Source organism: Pipistrellus hanaki (assembly GCF_964339955.1).
Source record: "Pipistrellus hanaki genome assembly, chromosome: 17".
Taxonomy (NCBI): Eukaryota; Metazoa; Chordata; class Mammalia; order Chiroptera; family Vespertilionidae; genus Pipistrellus; species Pipistrellus hanaki.
In genome coordinates, this window is record NC_140519.1 from 13,426,256 (window position 1) to 13,449,882 (window position 23,627).

The following is a 23,627-nucleotide window of genomic DNA, read 5'->3' on the forward strand; positions in this document are numbered from 1 at the left end:
TGACTATGTTACATGGGGCTGCTATAAAATATAGTGCATTATGATTCAATTAAATAGATTATGAAAAATATTAGTTCTTGAAAAGAAAGTGGTTTAAATTGGCAAGGGTGTTATGGTGTGTAATAACTTTTCTATAATTAAAATATTTGTGGGATAAAATTTAAATGAGCCTTAGATTTAGTTTACATTTGTATTAGTTACTATATAGTTTGACATTTTCATTTCTAAGCCTGTATGGGGAAGTCAAGCTCTGAGCATTTGTGGACCTTCCAACAATAAAGAAACACTAGAATGATGATCTATTTTCTAGCAAGTTACAAGATACAAAACACAAAGTAGAGAATATTTAAAATTCTTATACAAAAATATGGAAAAAATGCTTTAAAAATTTCTCCCTAGTGAAAACATTATTTAGTAAAATATTTATCTCTTATAAAAATAATTTTGAACTAAAAAGTTCAATACATGACATTATTTTATAAATTATTTAAATATTGATATACTATTCTGTCTGAAGAAATTTGTACAAATTGTGATTAGACAGTAGATAGTAGTATATTTTGGAAGGTAAGACCGTGTATGGAAAAAGCAAGCGATCCTATCTAATATAAGAGTTATATGCCAATTAATCACCACTCTGCTACACCCACAAGCCACACACACCAGCCAATCAGGAGTGACTGTGCAAAATAACCCAACCAAGATGGCTATAGCCATAGAGAAAGCAGGAGGCTTGGGTTTTCTTGGCAATGGAGGAAACCAAGCTTTCTGCACACCCTGGTGGGCCCAGGCCTACACTCAAGGCTACAAAGTTTTAATTATAGAAGATAAATAAATCCCAGATACTAGGGCCTCTGCTTGGGTCACTGGGGGACATGGCCAGCCTGCAAACCACCACAGGCCCCTCGCCCAGGCCACCCCATGCCCTAAGGGTACCCCCACCCTGATTTGGGACACCCTTCAGGGCAAACCAGTTGGCCCCATCCCGTGCAGCAGGTCTCTATCCTATCTAATCCTATCTAATAAAAGAGTAACATGCAAATTAACCATCACTACAACACACAAGATGGTTGCCTCCATGTGGATACATGATAGCCAGCAGGGGAGGGCTGTTGGGAGGGACCAGACCTGCAAGGAAGGGCAGTAGTGAGCAATTGGGCCTATCATGTGGACACATGATAGCCAGCAGGGGAGGGCTGTTGGGAGGGACCAGACCTGCAAGGAAGGGCAGTAGTGAGCAATCGGGCAGTAGTGAGCAATCGGGCCTATAGGTAGTTGTACATCCCTCAAGGGGTCCCAGATTAGAGAGGGTGCAGGCTGGGATGAGGAACACACACCCCCATGCACAAATTTTACGCACCAGGCCCCTAGTAGTCTTATATTACTCAAATTCAAATGAAGCTCCATAGATGAGGCTTATGGAGATGTCCTTCTGCTAATCATTGTTTTCCTGCTTCTCATAGTCTTCCTCATCTTATCATCCTTTTGGTGCCTTTCTCTTCCACCAGGTTGTGTGGAGCTAAACAAGACTCCCCTACATTAGGGTTAATAGCCATTAGTTTACTATGTGTTACCAAGCAAACTCATGGGACTGCTAGACCATAACACTATGAAACCATAGTTTTTCCCAAGGACAATGGGATACATAGGTGTATTTAATAAAATAATATGTTCAACTAAAAGGAAAATAATTTAGTGACTTTGAAATAAAACAGGAAAAAACAAAATAGATGAACTCTTCAAGAGACACTTTCACTGTGCCCTCAAGAGAAATTTGTTAGTTACTCAAAAGTTGTTTTAAATGGGAAAAGCAAAGCCATTACACATACATTGATCTAGAATTGCATTAAAATAAGCTCACAGCCAAAACCGGTTTGGCTCAGTGGATAGAGCGTCGGCCTGCGGACTGAAAGGTTCCAGGTTCGATTCTGGTCAAGGGCATGTACCTTGGTTGTGGGCACATCCCCAGTGGGGGGTGTGCAAGAGGCAGCTGATCAATGATTCTCTCTCATCGATGTTTCTAACTCTCTATCCCTCTCCCTCTCTGTAAAAAAATCAATAATATATATTTTAAAAAATAAAATAAAATAAAATAAGCTCACAAGCCCAACTGGCACAGCTCAGTGGTTGAGCAGCAACCTATGAACCAGGAGGTCATGGTTGACTCCTGGTCAGGGCACATGCCTGGGTTGCAGGCTCAACCCCCAGTGTGGGATGTGCAGGAGGCAGCCAATCAATGATTATCTCTCATCATTGATATTTCTATCTCTCCCTCCTCTTCCTTTCTCTCTGAAATAAATAAAAATATTTTTAAAATAATAAAAAAATAAACTTGTATAAAACCAGAATTATTTAGAAGGATCTGGAGTAATTTTGAGGTGAAAATTCTACTTCTCTTTTGCCCATGTACAAGGAGCTATAGCAAGACACACTTTTAGTTATCCATAATATAATTTGCCAATTTTGAGCATCACATTAAATGTGGCAAAATATTACATAATATCATTTTAATAAATAATATTAAATACAGTATAAAAATAAAGATAATGCTCATTCTATAATATTTTATGAGATAGTGTCTATGTATTTGTTTTTTTCTCTAAATTGATATCATGCTCTTTTACAATTATGAAAAAGATTTTGTACTATTTTTTTATGGTTAATTTCTTAGCTCAGTAAAATCACTATTTGACAGAAATTATATGAATCACTATTTCAAACTTCTTTGTAATTGTTTGTAAAAATTGGGAAAGTATATTAATAACATATAATAAATTTATAATGAAAACTAGAGGCCTGGTGTATGAAATTTGTGCATGGCGGGGGGTGGGGGTGGGGGTGTGTGTGTGGAGGGCAGGATGTCTCTCAGTCCAGCCTGCACCCTCTCCAATCTGGGACCCTTGAGGGATGCCTGACTGCCCATTTAGCCCAATCTCACTGGGATCAGACCTAAGTGGGCAGTTAGACATCCCTCTCACAATCCAGGACTGCTGGCTCCCAACTGCTCGCCTGCCTTCCTTCCTGATTGCCCCTAACCACTTCTGCCTGCCAGCCTGATCACCCCCTATCCACTCCCCTGCCAGCCTGATTCATGCCTAACTGCTCCCCTGCCAGTTTGTTTGCCCCTAACTGCCTTCCCTACAGGCCTGGTCTCCCCCAATTGCTCTCCCCTGCAGGCCTGGTTCCTCCCAACTGCCCTCCCCTGCTGGCCATCTTTTGTCCACATGGGGGCAGCCATTTTGTGTGTTGGAGTGATGGTCAATCTGCATATTACCCTTTTATTAGGTAGGATTGTAGAATCATAGGACTGAAATGAACTTTTAAAAGCATTTGTTTGGCTGAAAACCGGTTTGGCTCAGTGGTAGAGCATTGGTCTGTGAACTGAAAAGTCCCGGGTTCGATTCTGGCCAGGGGCATGTACGTTGGTTGCGGGCACATCCCTGGTAGGGGGTGTGCAAGAGGCAACTGGTCGATGTTTCTCTCTCATCGACATTTCTAGCTCTCTGTCTCTCTCCCTTCCGCTCTGTAAAAAATCAATAAATTTAAAATAAAAAATAAATAAAAGCATTTGTTTGGTGAACTTATTTATTACCTATTCTTCCGATGTTTGTGAATAAAATATGGGTTATAATTAATCAAAATACAAAACAACACAATTAATTCACAAAGGACTTCCAGATGGAATAACATTAACCTAGTTTGTCCCCTGGAGTGTTCTTAACTAATTGTAGTCACTTGAGGGAAAAATGCATCTAAATATTATTTACATAGTGTGCACACCAATCAATAACTGCTAATAGCACTTAGAGTCTTGTCCTGAAATATCAGCATGGCATGGCACAAATAGCATTGACCTAAGAATATAAAGTACTGTGTGCTAACCCTGATTCTGCTGCTAACATTGTCTGAGGGCAGGTTCATTATTCTTTCTGTCTCCCACTTAATTCACCTGTGAAGTAAGATTGAATGAGATCATATTTAAGGTACCTTTCATCTTCAACTTCTCATAACTTAATATACTTGAACACCCAGCATAGAGCCAGGAAGATCCATGATTTATATGTCTATGGTTTTCTTAGTGCTAGTCCTTTCCACACCCCAGAGAGCATAAACTTCTTTTCAAAATTACTAAAAACATTTAAGGCAGTTGAGGATTTAGCATAGATAATCCTATCTTTACACTCATTCACATATTTAAAAACAAAATATTGTATATGTCAAAAAGATAAACCAAAAGTTTATGCCTGAACAGTATCTTATGTGAGCATTCTTTATAACTGTGACAGGGGATTTTGATGGGAAGACAAAGTATTATTACTGATGCCTACATTTTTTTAGGGGTTTCTATGTACAAAAGTCACAATTAAAATTTTGGAGAAAATGCTAATTGTAGTCACTTGGGGAGCAGGATTAAAACCTTCTCCCTCTCTCTCTCTCTCTCTCTCTCTCTCTCTCTCTCTCTCTCTCTCTCTCTCTCTCTCTTTCTCTCACATTTACTTCTAGGGAACTGATGGCAGAAGTTTCTGCCTGTCTCCGAGTCCCTGAAGGAAGATGCTGGAAGCTTGGTGGGCACTGGCCAGATGCCACACAGATAGTGGGTCACTTTCCCTCCCCATGCAAGAGATGATCAACTGTCCTTTTGATGCCCACTATAGAGTAAGACAGAAGGTCCTGTACTCTTTCTTGCCTCTCTGTCCCCGAGTAGGACTCATACCCATCCTGTAGAGAGGGGCATATCCAGCTGGAGTAGGGAGCGCTGAAATTTGAGGATTACATTAGTCACATCTATTGGGAAAACTGACATCTGCCTTTGCTGTCTCTGTCTTTCTTCTTTGGTTATAACTTCCATGACAAAGTGGGTAAATTATGTATCCCCTTAATCTCTAGTGGTATTTGATTTATTAATTTGATGAGGGGTCTTTGAGGTTTGAAAATAGCAAGCAATGATTACTTTATCTAATAGCAATAGGAAATTTCAACAAAAAAACTGGGGCTGTAGGGAGTGGCTCAATATTATCTATTTTTTCTTAATGACCTAAGATTATCTGTTCTTTCTTAATCAGAAGCTCTAAACTACAATGAATGTTGCCAGTGTAACCATGTGAAAGAATTTTAACAACTTACAGAAGTTCAGGGCCCTGGCCAGTTTGACTCAGTGGATAGAGGGTCAGCCCATGTACTCAATGGTCAGGGTTCAATTCTGGTCAAGGCCACATACCTCATACCTTGGTTGAAAGCTTGATTCTTGGCCCCCACGGGGTTCTGCTGGAGGCAAATAATAGATGTGCCTCTCTCATATTGATGTTTCTCTCTGTGTGTCTCTCTCACTCCCTTACACTCTCTCAAAAAACAAATTTTAAAAAAAAGTCATTGGGTGAGGATCAACAGCAACAATAAAAGACTCAGGGAATGGCTGAAACTGTTTTTGGCTCAGTGGATGGAGCGTTGGTCTGTGGGCTAAAGGGTCCCAGGTTCAATTCTGGTCAAGGGCATGTACATTGGTTACGGGCACATCCCTGGTGGGGGTGTGCAGGAGGCAGCTGGTTGATGTTTCTCTCTCATCGATGTTTCTAGCTTCTGTCCCTCTCCCTTCCTCTCTGTAAAAAAAATCAATAAAATATTTTTTAAAAAGATTCAGGGAATGAAGATGAGAATTGCTAAGCATTTAAGTTGATATATAGGGTGTCCCCCTAAAATGTGTACATGCACTTTGAATAATTATTAAGGCAGTGCTTATTTAAGTGCATTTCATTTTCAAAATCAACTATCAGCTGTTAAAGTATCTATACATTTTTTGGGGGGACACCCTCTATGCATTTCTGTTTGCTTGATGGGCATCTGCTGAATTTCTCTGAGTACCTGTGGCATTTATTTGAAATGACTTTAATATCATCTCCCACAAATACAGCAACGGAGCAAAAAAGGGCACCCATGTGCACTCACTTAACGTTCTGTGGAATTCCTAGTAAACATACAATATATTATTTTCTGTTGGTGGGGGAAAAAACAAACACTGAACACCTATACTTAGCTTTTATTCAACCAGATTCAACATTCTGTATTCCTTATAAATAGATAGGATACTCTCAAAGGTAAGTTAGTTGTAGCACTTAAAAATTGATCTTGCCTCCTAAAAAATGAAGCAAAAATTAAGAATATGCATGGATACTAAAAGGTATTTATTGGACCCACTAGAAGATATTAGAACTAAATCAGATAAATCACAAAATCAATCTAACTTACGGCAATGTTGAAGCATGCATATACTTGTAGGTGTACCCTATTGACCCAAGTGGTTGTCTTCCATTCTTTGTTGTTAAGAGCCATTTAGTTGCTCAGCTCCTAAACTGGTTTAGCTTTGGGCTCCAATGTTCACCATGAGCTGTTCTGCTTATAAAGTCAGCACCTTGTCTGTGGCAACCACATAGTTGGACTAAGCCATGAGAAATATCCAGAATTCAAACTGATGTCATTTAAATATCTAAAAGACTTGTGGCTCCAAGAGAGAGGAGGGATGTGACAAGAATGCAGATTCTCATCAAGTTCAGAGGTCTTTAGAGCTTGAGCCAGAGACATACAAAACCGAGTGAAAGGATGTTCCATCCTGGGAGAAGGTTGTTGACATTCTCAAATGGACAGAAGAAGAGAGCATGACACGCTCCGGCCAGGGGTGAGGCTGTTTTCTCGGGCGTTTCTGTAAGTTCGGTATCCACAACAGAGTGGCAGCCAGATGCAGGGAACACGGTGCCATCGGAACCTCTCTTCTTAGATCCCAGTCACTATCTCTGGACAACAAGAAATTGAGTCTAGCTGGAGGCAACCTAAAAGGACTTGGGCATTTATCCCTAACAGTATTTGATGTGACAGACTATTTATTTTTAAGTGGGTAACATCTTTTAATTTCAAGCATAAGAATTAAATGTAGAAGTATTTGAAAGAATCAAATTGAAGTTAATAAAAATGATAGTTATATCTGGCTGAAGAACCTGTGCATATTTGATATTATTAAGATTTTTAATGGTTAAGAAGATGTGGCTTATTAAGGTAACAGGTTAGCCTTGTAATTTAATAAATATATCAAGTAATTATTTATATTTGTGATTTTAGGTTGAAAATTAGAAGACTTGTTAATTTTTTTAAACAGTATTGCAAAATTTAGAACTTGAGAGTAACTGTATGCCTTAGGACTTGTAAGACATTACATATATAGAAATTATTATTTTCAATCAATCAATTGAAATATTTTAAAGATAAATATGAAAACTAATGCTGTTTTGAGTAATTTAATTTTTTAAATTTGTTAGTAACAAACATTAAGGAAATGTGATTGCCAAAACTTGCTAAATTTATGGATACAACCAGAGATTGGGAAATGTAAGCTGAGTTAAGGAAGAACCAGCAATAGTACTTGACATAGCAAAAGATACCTCTTGACAAATGTAATGCACAGTTGGGATCCATCTTCAAAGACAACAAATGTTAAATTAAAAAAATGGTTCTTTCAGTCTTTGGAGATGTATTTCTAAACTGGTTATGATAGTAATGGTATTGGAGACAGTATGGCATATGCTGTAGACATTATTTTCTTGGAAACTTATGTGGTCATTCCTTGTATATTAAGATAAAAAACAAAGTCAATTTACATAGACACATTTTGAAGTTTTAAAAAAGTAGTTTAGCTAGGATTGTTTGCTCTTTTCCCGGATTGGTCAGATTGGGGAAGAAGTATTGACTTACAGAAGTGAGAAAGAACCATTAAAAAGAAATTAAGTGATGACAAAATTATTTCCCCTGAGGGCAGAAAAATGCTTTTAATACACTTTAAAACAGCTTTAAATCATGGGCATGATTGCAGTTTTGTTTTGAAATGTGTGGGTTTATTCCCATTAGGTAGAAATGTATATGGAATGCCAATAGAGAAAACTCAGGGTTAACCAGACAGGAGGGCAGAAATGAGTATTGGGAAGCAAACCTGGGGTCGGGTGGGGTACGGTAGGGCAGAGGAAGAGGAGGGGAAATTTCTGGTGTAAATTTGATTAATTAAATGAAGTTAAACTGATTCTACTTTATAAGAGAAGTAGAGAGTTAAAGGAACTTGATTAAAAAATTCCCTCAACAATACCTATAAAAGATGGGACCAAATTATATCATAAAATATCTAAGTGGAGTCCTAAGCATTTGACAAATATTTAAAAGAAGATAAGGAAGACTTCCCTCAGGTAAGAAGAATGCCACCTTGCAGGTAGCTGAGGTAAATTTTTGTAAAGAGATGATGTGAAGTGCACTTTTTTGGAAGGATCATTGCTAACAGCATATATTTCTTAAAAACAAACCAATGAAGTCCTTTTTCCTCATCCCTTTTTGTCTTCCAATTATTGCAGTATTCTCCTTCCTATAACAATAAGATTCCTTGAGAGTTGTCTTAATTGGAAATTTCCAGTTTTTATTCTTTTTTGAGCCCCATATAGAGATTCCCCACTCCACCTACACTCTTCCCAACTGCTCTCCTCAATGGCCTGGTCACCTACTTCCTTGGTCTATTAGCAGCTCTTGGCATGATCTAGCCACTTGCTCTTCCTGGACAAACCCCCATTCCTTGGTCTCACCCTGTACTTGCCTTGTTTAGCTCTGGTTGCTGATTTTCCATATTTGATGGTTCCTCCTCATCCCTCCAACCTCTATGTGTTGAAGGGCTTTCTCTCTCTCTCTCTCAATCTCTCTCTCTCTCTTTCTCTCTCTCTCTCCCCTGCTTTATCTGTATTCATTGCCTACATAATATCCTTCAGTCTTATGGATTGATATGCTCTTTACATGCTGTTGGTATTATCACTCCAAATTATATCTCAACCTCTCAGTTGAATTTCAAACCTAGGTACTTGAAGTCTCAACCTAACTCGTCCAAAATTGAGCTCCAAAATACTCACAACTCTCCCCTACTTCCCCCTCTCCCCTCCCCCCATAACCTGCAGTCTTCCTCTTATTAGCAAATGGCATAGCCTGTCTTCTAGTTCAGGGGTCACCAATCTGTCGGCTTGCCTGTTCGTATCTATGGCTGTTTCCAACTGCAACTGCTCTTGTATTGCTCAGGCTAAAAATCTAGTGGTACTCTCTGTGCTTTCTTTGTCTGATCCACTGGCAAATATTGTTGATCCTGCCTTCAAAACTACTCTATATACAAAAGATAAGTACTGGTTGCCACCAGTATTGCCACACCCGGTCATTGCCACCATCATTTGTTATCTGGATTACTGAAAGGAACTTTTAACATATGTATAAATAAACAAGGGTATGGATAAAAGCAAAAAAATAAATTTAGGATTTGAGGTAAAAATACTTAAATGAGATTGGTGATCTCCAAGACCGGTTTGGCTCAGTGGATAGAGCGTCGGCCTGTGGACTGAAAGGTCCCAGGTTCAATTCTAGTCAAGGGCATGTACCTTGGTTGTGGGAACATCCCCAGTGGGGGTGATGTAAGAGGCAGCTGATCGATGATTCTTTCTCATCGATGTTTCTAACGCTCTATCCCTCTCTCTTTCTCTCTGTAAAAAATCAATAAAATATATATTAAATAAATAAATAAATAAGATTGGTGATTAGGAAAAAATTGAAACCCTTTTAGTGTTTTAAATCTATGCATGGCTGTGACACTGTACATCAGCCAAGTGCTGAAAATGTCCAAACTTTGTAAATATAATTAAACTAAATTATTTCATTGTGGGGGTGATCTACTAAGGAAAATGACCAAATGTAGTATTGGGTATAAGATTACAAAGTGCACCTGCTGCCTGACCTCTGGACAGCAGAGAGAGAGAGAGAGAGAGAGAGAGAGAGAGAGAGAGAGAGAGAGACTCAGAAATGAGTGAATTTGCTGTACCCAAAGAGCCTATTCCTTCCCCCTCTAAGCAACTGCTAACTAGTAGGAAGTGGGCTCAATCTCTCTAGATATTACCATTTTAAGGAAAATCTAGAAATCCTGATATATATCAACTTTTACATCTGAGCAGCTAACTTTTAAAAATATAAAATTATGTACAATTCAATACTATACAGAGCAAATTAAACATACCTACTAGAGTGGTTGATGGGCCTGCAGTTTATGAACTCTAATGTAGGGTGTCACTGTCACCATTCCACCTGCACAAATGAGTCTTCTTCCCACCTCATATCCATGGATGGTGGCAGGACATAGCCACCCTTGACCTGCATTTGCCTCAAACCTCCTTGCAATAAACTTAACACATGGGGAGGGCTGCTTTGTCCTCAACAATGGAAAGTGCAAGAATGCAAGTTTCCATATTAACCAGTAGGATTCTAGGAAACCCATTCATAGACAGCCAGTAAGTGAACATTTATTGGGAGGCACTGGGTACTATGAATTCAGCTGTCAGCAAGACTAACAGCTTAGGGAAGAGACAGGCAACCAAAGCATGACCAAACAGATAAGCAAATAATTGAAACTACAATAAATTACATGAATTTAGTATTATACAACTAAACATACAGCTATATGGAGGTGGGGATAGGGAAAAGTGGGCTTACAGCTATAATACTAATAAATAATACCAGTTTTAATAAATAGCCAAAAACGGTTTGGCTCAGTGGTAGAGCATCAGTCTGCGCACTGAAAGGTCCCGGGTTCGATTCTGGTCAAGGGCATGTACATTGGTTGCGGGCACATCCCCAGTAGGGGGTGTGCAAGAGGCAGTTGGTCGATGTTTCTCTCTCATCGACGTTTCTAGCTCTCTATCCCTCTCTCCTCCTCTCTGTAAAAAAAATCAACAAAATATATTTAAATAAATAAATAAGCATAAAAAAAGAGACTGTGTTTCATGTACCCTCAACTGTAAACCTACTTCTGCCCATCCCTGTATAGCAGATATGATGCGTTATATGAAGAAGCTCTGAAAGAACCATGTGCTATTAAAGTTTGTTTCCTTTTGAAGTGTCCTTAGTCAATCAGGTGCATTCCCACGGAAGCCTTGTCCCATGTTGCACACATCTGCAGCTCCCCCAGAGCGCCCACATGCTGTTTTGTTGAAAACAGGTGCTGAGTGAACATTCAGTGAAATTTTGTGATGATATAGCAAGTATCACTGGAATATTTCTTTTGGGTTAGCCTCATCCTTGTTTCAGTGTACAGTCTCTCATTAAATAAGTGGCCACAAAATACTGTTCTCAGCTCAGTTTTGTGTCCTGAACCATGACCTAAGATACTTCTTTAAAAAATATATATATATTTTATTGAATTTTTTACAGAGAGGAAGGAAGAGGGAGAGAGAGCTAGAAACATCAATGAGAGAGAAACATCGATCAGCTGCCTCCTGCACACCCCCCACTGGGAATGTGCCCACAACCAAGATACATACCCTTGACCAGAATTGAACCCTTCAGTTCGCAGGCCGATGCTCTATCCACTGAGCCAAACCGGTTAGGGCCTAAGATAATTCTTAAAGCATGAATTTGAGATCTCACGTGGGAACTTACTTCTGGATCTCCAGGGGAAGTTAAGAAGAGATGCCTAGCCCACCTCTGGGCTAGAGTTGGGGATCTTGAATGCGTATCGCAGAGTGGCTCTGCTCTCCTGAGTAACAAGTTACCAAAGGTCCTATCAGATGGCGTGTCATTCTGATCACAAAAAACGTTGGGCCTCCTCTCTCCTATCTTACCCCTACTCACCCCTCTTTACCCACTGCACTCACCCCAGGAAAGGCTTTGGAAGAAGGAGCATTTCTGGTAGCTAATGTCTGTTAATTTTCACTCTGTGAGCCCTCACGTGAGTATCCTTTCTTTCAGCCATGGTCTGTTATTGGCTCATGAACCCGGTGACAGTGAGATGCTCTGTGAGCATGTCTGCTATGGTTACACCTGAAAGACTTGTGGGTGAGGGGGTAGACCCAGTCCTGAATGCTGCTGCACAAGCAAGCTGGTATCTCCCATTCTGAGGACCAGAATTCCAGGGGAGGGGACATGTAGTCCGCAGCTCCACGGGTACAAATTCTGAGACGACAGGTGGTGTTCATAGTGCCTGTTTGGACAACACGGGAACTCACTGAGGTACCGAAAGTAACATGTGGAAGAACAGTTTTGCATCACTTCCTGAAAAGTTTAAAAACTTGAAAGAAAGGGTTTAAAAGTTTAAAGCAAGGCCATCTCTTTCCATTATAACCTCAAACTTATATTTAGGTTTGACCTACACATGACTTAGTTAATGAAATCGCAGGAGATTTTGGCCACCAACTCTGCCAACCTCCCTTTAGGGTGCATCTGCAGAAGCAGAACAAATGGCGACAAATGTGTCATCACTACTATGTGCTGGTCAGGTCACCTCCATCCCAGGCACCTCCCTGTCAGAATAACTAACCGGGGATACCAACCAGGTGGAAGCCCATCTGTGACCAGAGCCACGCTGCTTGCCAGGAGTAAGGGGCAAGGGAGCACCTTGAGTCTCCATCTTCTTAACGACACAGCTCTTTATCTTTCCCAGGATTTTCAGAAAGCAAACCTCTTTGTTCAATCTTCCCTGAGAGGCAGCACTCTGGAGGCCAGAAGTGGTGTAGACAGCAGGTAGTGAACACAAAAGTCAATAGAGGCTAAGAAAGAGCTGGGCGACTGGGGTCAGGGGCCCAAGACCTAGATGCTCACAGCCTTCCAAGACCGGAAGCAGTATTCTAATGCAGAATTTTCCCTCATGGTGTCCAAGGAGGACTACAGGGAGCAAGGTTCAATTCCACGTGAAGAAATAGGTTCTAATATCCAGTGTTGTTCTCAGATGAGATGCATGTAGGGAAATTTCCTAGAGCAGGAGATGAACACGTGAAGGGGAGTGTGTGTTGTTGTCTTTCCACGCATGGACTTTGTGGTCAGAGAGAACTGCGTTCTTAACATTTTGACTTACTTGCCCTGTGATCTTGGCCACCTTACTTATGCTCTCCAGGTTCAGGTTTCCCGTCTGACTGTGGTGAAGGCGAGGTGAGCTAGTGACTGAGAGCATTGAGCCCAGCTCTAGAAGCGCAAGGATGTATGTAATGGTGAGTATTATTAGTTCTGGGGACCCAGGCCCTGAGTGGTAGTGGGTGAGAAAGCCGCCTAAAACGGGAAGCAGTGAGGTGCCCTTGGATCACATTATCTGGCAGCCTGAGATTTGAGAGCCACCAAGCTTCCATCTCAGCTAAGCATGCAACCAGATAAAGGAAAGCCAGGCAAGCCCTAAAGCAACTCAATGATCAGAAGCAGAATTATGTATAGATAACAAGGAACTTGCTTCCAGGGAAAACGAGCATCAGACAGTGGAAGATAAAAATTAGGGGAATTTTAGAAGTGATAAAACTTATGAATCCCCCAACTTAAACCCCTCTTTCACATATGTTGTGCCTCTAAATCTTAAGACCATTTCATGATGGATTTTAGCAATGCCTTGCTCTCTGCGGAAATATAATGCCCATCGACTATCTTTTGATTCTGGAGTTATGAGACAGGAAGACCTTTTCATGTATGGTTAATTCTTTCCCCCCCGAACTCAGTGTCACAGCAATCTAAAAAACGGATTCCTGGATTGCTACACTCTCCTGTGCTACACATGCAAACCCCCTCTCCTGCCATTGCACGGAAGGAGTGAAATGCCTTTCCGCCTACCTACAGCCTGCCGGGATGCAGAGACCCAGATTGGGGAGAAGGTTCCTATTTAACGCAATTATGAAATGGGAATTTGATGCACATTGTAGGGGAAAAAAAAAAACATGTGTCCTTAGGTAACATTGCTGGACTGTTTCCGTTTGGAGTAGGTGGTGTGAAATTTTAAAAGTCACGAAAAGTTTAGTTTGAAAATACAACTTGTTAGGCATTCTTTCATCTTTGTGTCAAAAAAAAAAAAAAATGCTTGATATCCAATTTTAGCTCCCTTTAGTGAGCATAGACTGGAAACACCGCAGCCCCACCCCTCCAAACCTCACTCTAGCATTCTTTCTTGACCCGTCTGAGCTGTTAGTCTTTCTTCTTGTTGCCCCTCCTCACCATTCTTAAGAAATTCTCACAGACAATTGAACATCTCAAGTTCCGCCCAGCTGTTCAATGGCCACTGACTGGCTATTAAAAGGTTTGCAGAGGAACTAAACTCAGGATGCCATGCTGCCAGACCAGTCAGCTGCTCCTTTTCTGAAGTGTTTTGGAGAGTTTCCAGAAAGACCTTATTCTGAATGTGTCAGAAGGCCTCGGTGGGCCTGGTGCTATTTAGGCCCCTGAAACGGCTTTGAATTCGTGTTGATTTAAGTCTCAGTATTTATTCTTAAAAAAAACACACCCAGACACACACAAAAAAAAACACCAAAAAACAAAAACATGAAGCTTTCTTGCAAACATTCTTGAGTTGATTCCCAGACACAAAAACATCCATCCATGCTGTCTCCGTGACACTCCTGGACTCCTTATGCAAAGTGGTCCATTTTGATGAGCAAAGCGTATGCCCACCCAACATTCTTTGTAGTGGAGCAGCGACTTCTAACCCTTTCCATCTCATGGCACACCTAAGCCCATCACTACAATTCTGCTGCACTCTAAAGTTTTGCCAATCTGACAACAAAAAGGAGTATAATTTTGATTCATTCGCACTGGACGGCTATTATTGTGCTGGCTGTTTTCATTTTTTTTTTTTTTTTTAATTTGACAATGTGAGAGAAAAGAAGTCAGTGCCCCTGACTAAGTAGTTGGCTGCGGCATGTTTTAACATTTCTTGCACTGGCTGAGGATCGCTGCAGTTGAAGAATGTCCCCTCCCGCACACGCTAGCTGTTTCTTTCAGCCTTATAGGTGAGGACCTGGCTGGTCCACCTGTAGTCACATCCCTATGGCCTTGAACTTTATGAGGCTTCAATTATCATCGCTCACCCAGACTGACAAGGTAAATAATGGCATCTGGATTGTGCTCCCTGCCTTTACTTCTGCCTCCCTCCAACGCCTTCCTCATGCTGGAGCCAGAAGGAATGATAGAACTTCCCTGCTTCAAACCTCCAATGACTGATCTAACTTAGATCTTAGAATAAAACACAACAAGTTCCTGCTTGCCTTCCCAGCCTCGTTAAACATCCCTTTTTCCTTCATATCCTCCCCCCACAGCCACCCCAGATTTCTATCCTTGCCTTCAACACACAAAAAGCTTTCTTGGCACATGCTCTCACTCCTACAACAGGTTCTCTCTTTCCTTCATGCCCTCCCGTATAACGTTTATTTATTTTTCATGTTTGATATTTGAAATATTGTCTTCTAGAAGCCTTCCCGGCCTCTCAATCTGAGTCCAAGTCTGGGCTAGGTACGCCCGCTGTGATCCCAAAGCACCTGTTAGCACTCGGCTCGTTGTGTTGCCCACTCACTGGTCTGTGCACAGTACTCCTAAGGAAAGGCGTCACGCCCCCCCATTCATTCCCGCAGCAGAGGCCAGGAGCCCGGCTAGACATTGCGGGATGGGGGACTGAATGCTCCATGCTCTTTAGCTACATGCTCTTTGCAGTCATGCCCGGAGGAAGTACTTCGTTCAATTGTTCCATAATATTCACCAAGTATCCTCTGTGGACCAGGTATGATGCTATGTTCTACCAATACTCAATAGGAATACCATAAATTCTCTTCCTGCGCTATTGTATTTGGTCAAGTGTCCTTTACAAAAAAAAAAAAAAAAAAAGCACTGTTGACTCCTGGGAAATATGATCACCCTATATGTGGCCTCTGTGTGATCATAGCTTTTCTGTCTTCCACCTAAGGGTGACCTTCTGAATTGCATTCTGCTCATTTGTGCTTACATCTGTGCTTCTTCTGAGTCTGTCTTCAAATGGTCTCAAACCAAATGTTCTTAAGCTTCCCTCAGCTGGCTCCATCCATGGAGAGCTGCGCGTACAACACCGAGTGATACTAAGCAACGTGCACCTTGAAAGAAAATTCCTACAAAACGTGCCCAGTCTCCCTCTGAAGCCAAGACACTTGAAAGGTTCTGCATCTACAACAGGAATGCGGAGAGAGCTGGACCCATGCCTCCTGTCAGCAGCCACCCCCGCTCGCCGCAGGCTGGCAGCGGCTCTCAGGAGGCCTCCGGGCAGTCAGAGAAGCATTCATCGAAAAGAGTTAGGTTAGACGCATCCAGTTTCTCATGTTTATAATAAGAAATTGAATTATCCTTCTCGAATGAGGGGAAACGCGCCATCTGGGACAATACATGGTTTTATTTTTTTCCCAAAATAATAGGACAGCAAAGACAGGTTTGGCTCAGTGGATAGAGTGTTGGCCTGGGTTCAATTCTGGTCAAGGGCATGTACCTTGGTTGTGGGCACATCCCCAGTGGGGGGTGTACAGGAGGCAGCTGATCGATGTTTCTCTCTCATTGATGTTTCTAACTTTCTATCCCTCTCCTTCCTCTCTGTAAAAAATAAAATACATTTAAATAATAATAATAATAATAATAATAATAATGACATCACATGTGTTCAGTCAACTGTTGAATAAAGAGGGGGGAAAAGCAATTTACATTATCCACATTCTCTTCTGTGTGAAACCCAAATACTAAGTGAAATCAGCATTTTTCATTATTCCCAAGTCAGAAATCACTGTAGGCAAGTAGTTTATTGGTTATTTCCGAGGGTGAATTAATCTATTCTCCACTCATTCACTTGAGTCATGCTTTCTGTTATGTTACTACCTGCTGTGACTTGGTAACTAGCATTGTTCTCTTTTCCAGAAAAGCACAGAAGGCCGTGTTCCTTTAGCTTGGCCAGTCACATCTGCAGGCACCAGACACATAAAATAGGCCACATGACCAATAGAGCTGTTTTGGCTTCTTGAAATTACATTACACCTTTTATTTCCAGCTTTAAGGGCATATCCATCCTTATCTTCACATTGCCCCTCACCTGCCTTCCCACCATTCTCTACTAGCTGTGAGGAATGCTATCTCACACGCTACACCCCAGTTAGTTGTTACTACATGTCACTGTACAGATGTAGGTGCCAAGCTTCCTCCTACCTGGGCCTAATGCACTGGCATCTCTGACTCAGTGATTGTCACCTCTCCTGTCACTTTCATTGCTGATCGAAGTCCACCAATTGCCAGGATCATCTTTCTAATATATATTTTTTATTAATTTTTAACAGAGAGGAAGAGATGGGGACAGAGAGTTAGAAACATCCATGAGAGAAAGAGAAACATTGATCAGCTACCTCCAGCAACCAAGGTACATGCCTTTGACCGGAATCTTTCACTCCGCAGGCCGATGCTCTATCCACTGAGCCAAACAGGTTTTGGCCAGGATCATCTTTCTAAGAGGCACTTCTGACTCTGCTCTCAACTCCCACAGTCTCTGGAACTCCTTTGTATTAAGTGATCCTCTGTCTCCTTTCAAACTCCCCCTAAATCTGATTGATGGACTGATTTTGTTCTGCCTCGCTTTAACCTAGCATAAAAGCCGACCCTGCCCCTTCTTTATCAGGGATCTCAGCGCCCCTCCTCCAAGGAGCTTTTTGATTTTTGTCAACTAGATATTATCACTACTTTCTTTGACTTCTCCATGGTATTTATCTGGACCTCTTTTATTACATCAATCTTGTGTATTATACTGAATTATATGCTTAGTGGTTTTTTTCTTGTTTGTTTTATTTTCTTTTCTACTGTTTTGTTTTATACTTTAAAGACAGAGATTTCTGTTATCTTTGGATCTCATATTCTCAGGGAGGGACTTCAAATTTTCTAAAAGTTAATTTACTCAATTCACTTGGATTCAAAGAAGATCCTACAAATTTTACTCCATGTGTGAGTCTTGCAATTTCATACTTTTGGGAATAATTCTTATTCTAAGAAACTAGTGTGGTTTGTGGTTGAGAGGCATGGTTTAAGCTGCCCTTAGGAAGAATGAAAAGCAGCTGGTGTCCAAGGAGCTTTGGAAATATGTCAATAAACTAATTGGAGAACAGAAGCCAAGAGGAAAGAAGTTTGACTTGCACATCTTAAACTCCAGCTATATTATGACTTTTTTGAAATTACCCAAAACTTATTTTGGGTGCATGTGATAAAAAGCTATTGTAAATGATGATAAACTTTATGAAAAATATAAATTATACAGTTGCCCCGTGGTATCTGTGTGAGTTGGTACCAAGATTCCTATAGATACCAAAATCCGTGGATGCTCTTGTATTAAACTATAGTCCTGCGCACAAGCCCGTGCACTGGGGCCTGGCTGATCCACACCCGCTACCGGTACCCAGAGGCCCATCCGAGGCTGGGAAATGCAAATGATTTCCTTCCCTGTTCTCAGGAACTCCAATAAAGGGCTTCCTTCCTCTTTCACGGCCAGCTTTCACCCCTGTGTCTCCGCCACCAGCCACTCCTGTCACACTATTCTCTGGCCCCCGGAACTTGACCTTGCCCGGGAGTTGGGGTTCCACTCGACTCTGCTCAGCTTGCCAGTTCCTTCTCTTCTTATACAAGCATTCCACACCCCGGCCTGGCCAGAGGCCCATCCGTGGCTGGGCACAGAACACTTGCCTTGTTGCCATGACAATGAAGCAAGCATTCTGCCAGGCCACTCAGGAGCTTCCTCCCCCGCCCAGGACTTGGGGATTCTGGTGGGGCTGAGAGGACTGGGCATCGCTATCTTGTGGCTATGGGTGCCACCATCTTTGTGATGGAGTGATGGCTAATTTGCATATTATCCCTTTATGAGATAGGACTAGAGTCCCAGTGCATAAAATTTGTGCAGTTGTTGGGGGAGGGGGGCGTTCCTCAACCTGGCCTATGCCCTCTCACAGTCTGGGAGCCTGTGGGGAGTGGGCCTAAGCTGTCAGTCAGACATCTTTAGTGCTGCCACTGCTGCTGCACTCCCAGCTGTGAGCCCAGCTTCTGGCTGAGCAGCACTCCCCAATGGGAGCCCACTGACCACGAGAGGGCAGCTCCTGCATTGAGCATTTGTCTCCTGATGGTCAGTGCGCATTATAGTGACCAGTCATTCTGCAATTTAATTGATTTTCATATTTTTATTATATATGGTCTAGTCTTTGCAGATAAGATACATACATCCTCCATATATTTTAAATCACCTCAAGGTTGCTTGTTATGCCTAATATAATGTAAATGGTATGTAAATAGTTGTTTTACTATAATATTTAAGGGATAATTACAAGAAAAAAGTCTACATATTGTAGGTCTAACAATATAGTACATGTCAGTAATAGGCTATTTCAAATATATTTAATCTACTGCTGATAGGATCCATAGTCAGAGAACCCATAGATAGGAGTGTTGACTGTCATATCAAAATTAATGCTACTTAAAAATAGAGATAAAAGGATGACTAAACATAGACTTAGCATCCTGAAAGCTTAAAATGAAGAAGTTTTTAGAAATATACAAATAACTCTAAATCCAGTTCGATTTCGACGAGAGCAGTATAATAGATGTATAGTTGATGGTGCTTCAAAGGAGAAATCAAATGAGGTTCTGATCATAGGAAATATCAACAAAGGACACACATTCTGATTACAACTTGAAGGGTAGGGTTATCGATAATGGCAGACATTAATGAGAAAACGTTAGAAGAAGAAGAAATGGCATAGGAAAAGGTTCCGAGAGAGAAGCTGGGATGAAAGAGATTGTACCAATCAATCTGGTGCCATTAGGAAAAGCCCTGAGCTGAAGACCGCCTTCCATGAGGCTCCCATGGTGATATAACTCACTGATGAGGGCAATTTGTACACGTGGCTGGTGGCCATAGTGAGCTTAGTGTCCCAAGTTTTTGAGATGCAGAGTAGAGCTGGGAACTGAACTCATTTTCAAATGGGTCACAATCCAAATCAACGTTGAACAAGTTAAGACAAAGATAACTGTTCAATTGAGATCTTCATTTTTCACCTGAGCTTAGAGATAAAAATCACTTACATCCTAACCTACAAGCTACCCTCAATAGTTTCTCTGAGTCTTCTTGAGGGGTCCATTGAGTTAATTCCATGGGTCATTTTATTCAGGGAGGTCTATAGTTTCACAACAGGAAGACATTTTTTAATGGAACTAATACATTTTCCTGTCTCAGGGCCTTGGTCCTTCCTTACTCTTCCCTCTCTGCAAATGATCTCTCACCTATCAGTGTGGCTCCCTCCCTCCCCTCTCTCCAGGATACTCTCACTGAGCTCTTCTCTGACCACCTTATGAAATGTCTCAACCTCATCACAACCAGCTTTCTGTTTCTTCATAATCTTATTATCTTCTGATGTACTGTGAACTTTATATATTTATCTTGTTTGTTGTCTGATTCCCCACCCCAGATGGCTAAGGAGTGTCTGTTTTATTCATGAATGTGTCCCTAATGCTTAGAATAGGGCTTATGTATTAAATTAATAAATACTTATGCAAATGAACTATATGCAGTGTTTATTTTTAATACATTTTTATTTATGAGAGAGAGAGAGAGAGAGAGAGAGAGAGAGAGAGAGAGAGAGAGAGAGAGAGAGAGAGAGAGAGGAGAGAGGGAGGACGGGAGATGAAGGGAGATGAAGAGAGAAACATGGATGCAAACTCAGAACATGATCCCTTCCTACTGGCTGCTTCCTGCATGCTCCCTACTGGGGAGCTAGCCTGCAACCCAAGAATGTGCCCTGACCAGGAAGGAACTGAACTAGTGACTTCTTGATGTATGGGATGACACTCAACCAACTGAGCCATACTGGCTAGAGATAAATGCAATTTTTAACATGATAATTGAGACAGTCATATGTTGCTTTATAAGACTTAACTGTTCTAACTACTGTTTTTCATTAACTTTCCCGAGTTAAGGAGGATTTGTAAAGCATCTATCATCTAACCAGCACTGTAATTGGTTCTTAAAAAGTAAATTGTATGTAATAGCTCCTGTATCTGAAAAAAGAAGGGAATGTCAAATAAAATATGGATGCTATAGGATTTCAGCTGGCAATGTGAAGAAGGACACAAAGATATCCCAACATCTCCGGGGGTTTCCTCTAGAATGTTCGCTAGATCTAAATGCATAGATGCGCCCAGTACAAGCATGGGCTTTGAAATTACTCAGACCTAAATGCTGAACGCAGTGATCCAGTTCCATATGGATAACAACCCACACCACCTTGGCCTATTCATGAACTTCTCTGGGCCTCAGTGATTCCAAGGGTAAAAGGAAGACCACAGTCTTAACCTCACAGGGAAAATGTGAGCTATCAAATGAGGTCATCTATGGAAACAATTAACCAAGTCCTTGGCACATAGAAGCAATTAAGTAAATAACATGTGGAATGAATTAATTCTTGATCAGAGGGGAGAGATATAACTAGAAAAATGTGGCTTTCTTCATTCAATTTCTACTGTGTTGTGCCCAACCTATGCCTTTTTTCATGATGGTTCCTCTTCCCTCCTTATCATAAAAATAGTGAATTGCACTATGTACTGACGGGTTCTTATGTAAATTATCATTCCCATTTTACAGATAAGAAAATTCAGTCTCAGCAGTTTAAGTAACATGTACAAGACATGAGAGTAAGCAGCAGAGTTAGGATTTCAACCCAGATGAGCTTATCTCCAAAACCTGTTCGGTTGTCTTGAGTCTCAGATGGCATAGTGATGAGATCCCCGCCTTAAACCCACAATCTAGATATTATACCTTTCTGAGTTTAATCGAACCTTATGCATAGACTCCATAATTGAAGGTAATTTTGAATAGTTTTTGCTGGGCACCTTTCACAAGAAGTTCATGGACACCCAGGAAGGTTAATATTTATTGAACATCTGTTTTGCAGTAGGCTTTGGTCTAATTGCTCCACCACTCAACTTATACATTCCTCATAACAACCCTGTATGGCAGATATACCTTTATCTTCAAATTAGAGATGATGCAAACGAATGAGGGGGTGAATTCACTCAGCTTGTATTCCAGGACTGGGATTTAAAACCACACATTTAGACTCCAGAATCCACAGTCTTAATCATGAGGCTGTATCGCCCCTGATGCACTAGGACTGGTTACCTCTTCTTTTTGTATTTCTTTTAAACATCCAAGGAACACGCATTTTTATAGAGTAAATTGCACTTCCACGAACTTTGACTCTCCTACGCTTGGCAAGCCTTTGATTGCCCTCTGACAGTGATAGCTGCAATTAGATAAACTTCAAAATCAGACTTGAATAAAATAGATGGCATCTTTCATCTGATCGGAATCCCAAAATTTTAGGTCAGCACTTATGAAAAGTTGTTAGTGGTATATCCACACACACACATACTCCCTCCATACACACACACACACACACACACACACACACACACACACCATCATCATCATCATCATCATCATCATAATCATCTTAGAAATACCATATCGGTGGTCTCCGTTGCCTTAAATAGGCTCCAAGCTGTGCTTGGAAGGTACTGGAATTTAAACCATAACCTTACATAAATTCAAAACCAAAAAGAAACGTTCAAAAGGCATCTATCCTTTCCGTGCCATCCCGATTTGAAACATTCTAAGTGAAACGATCTCTGTGCAGGGAGCCTATTTTAAGAGAGAGCAAAGAATGTGCTCAGAGCAAGTTGGAACAACACGCAAAGCTGTGCAGGCTGGCTCCCTGCTCCTCTGCGGGCAAAGCCCTAAATCACAGGAGCGGCGTGTTCCCCCTCACTGTGCCTGGGAAGGAGCTCTGTCCAAAACGGGAGAGGACTCCTACCCAGACAATAAATCATGCCCGCCAAACCTATAATTTGAAAAAAAAAAAAAAAAAAAAAAAGATTTCCAATGAATATCTTAACTGGGACATGTGGCTATTAGCTACACAAAGCCCCCAAGATTTTTTTTTTTTTTTTTTTTTTTTTTTGCAGTGGACCTTTCAACTGTGACCAGTCAACACACCTCCCTCTTTACCTTTGTTTCTTCTGTAGGACCTGATTCATCGATGGCTCTGGAGCTCACAAAAGTTCATGAGACCACTACCCCCCCCCCTCCCTTTCTTGCTGTCATTGGGACAAAGCCTAAGCTTACCAGGCACATAAGGTTATGGTTTAAATTCCTACTTCTTGTAAAAGTGCCCCCGGATCCCATACAAGCACTCCTGAGGTTCTTCTAACGCTCGAGGGAATAGAGCATCCTCACTCAGGACGCAAACGAAAGGTCCTCTTACCATATATTCCATGTTGGCGGCCGGCGGGAACACCTTGCCCCGGACTTGGTTGTGGTAGTCGAGGATGGCGATCATGTCATTTTGCGAAATGTAGCGCTTCCGCCTGGCTTTGGGGATGTCCGCAGCGCCGAGCTGAGCCTTCAGAGCGGCTTCAATATCAGTGAAATTATTGGTTGGCGAGGATGAGTCAGTGGAATTGAGTAAGACAACAGCGCCGGCCTCACAGAGAAGGGAGAGCAGGAGCGCGCCGCTGACCGCAGAGGTTGCTGTCATTTTTGAGGGTGGAGGAAGGCACCGAGTTCCCTTTGCTTTAAATCAGAAAGGTAGAGTTAGCGTCTATGGAAGAGGGGGGAGGAAAAATGGGCCAGAGAATATGGAGGTACAAGTTATTATTTGGGAGCATTGTTTGCTTTGGTTTTCTCAAAACAAACAAATAAATAAATAAATAAAATTCAAACTCATGTTGAATTCAAGCCCAGGAGACAA

The 23,627-nt window shown here is 41.3% G+C and overlaps 1 protein-coding gene and 1 long non-coding RNA gene across 3 annotated transcripts in view; one reads left to right on the forward strand and one right to left on the reverse strand.

The window, feature by feature from the left end:
- The window catches only part of LOC311612207, a 794,730-nt gene that overhangs the window by 482,048 nt on the left and 289,055 nt on the right, over window positions 1-23,627 (forward strand). The gene's annotated exons all lie outside the window — the stretch shown is intronic.
- Window positions 1-23,627, reverse strand: part of PI15 (peptidase inhibitor 15) — a 32,643-nt gene that overhangs the window by 8,481 nt on the left and 535 nt on the right. The window contains exon 2 of the mRNA XM_084864267.1: window positions 23,142-23,449. Coding sequence (XP_084720393.1) covers window positions 23,142-23,414 — 273 coding nt within the window. The 5' untranslated portion in view covers window positions 23,415-23,449. The remainder of the gene's footprint in view (window positions 1-23,141; window positions 23,450-23,627) is intronic.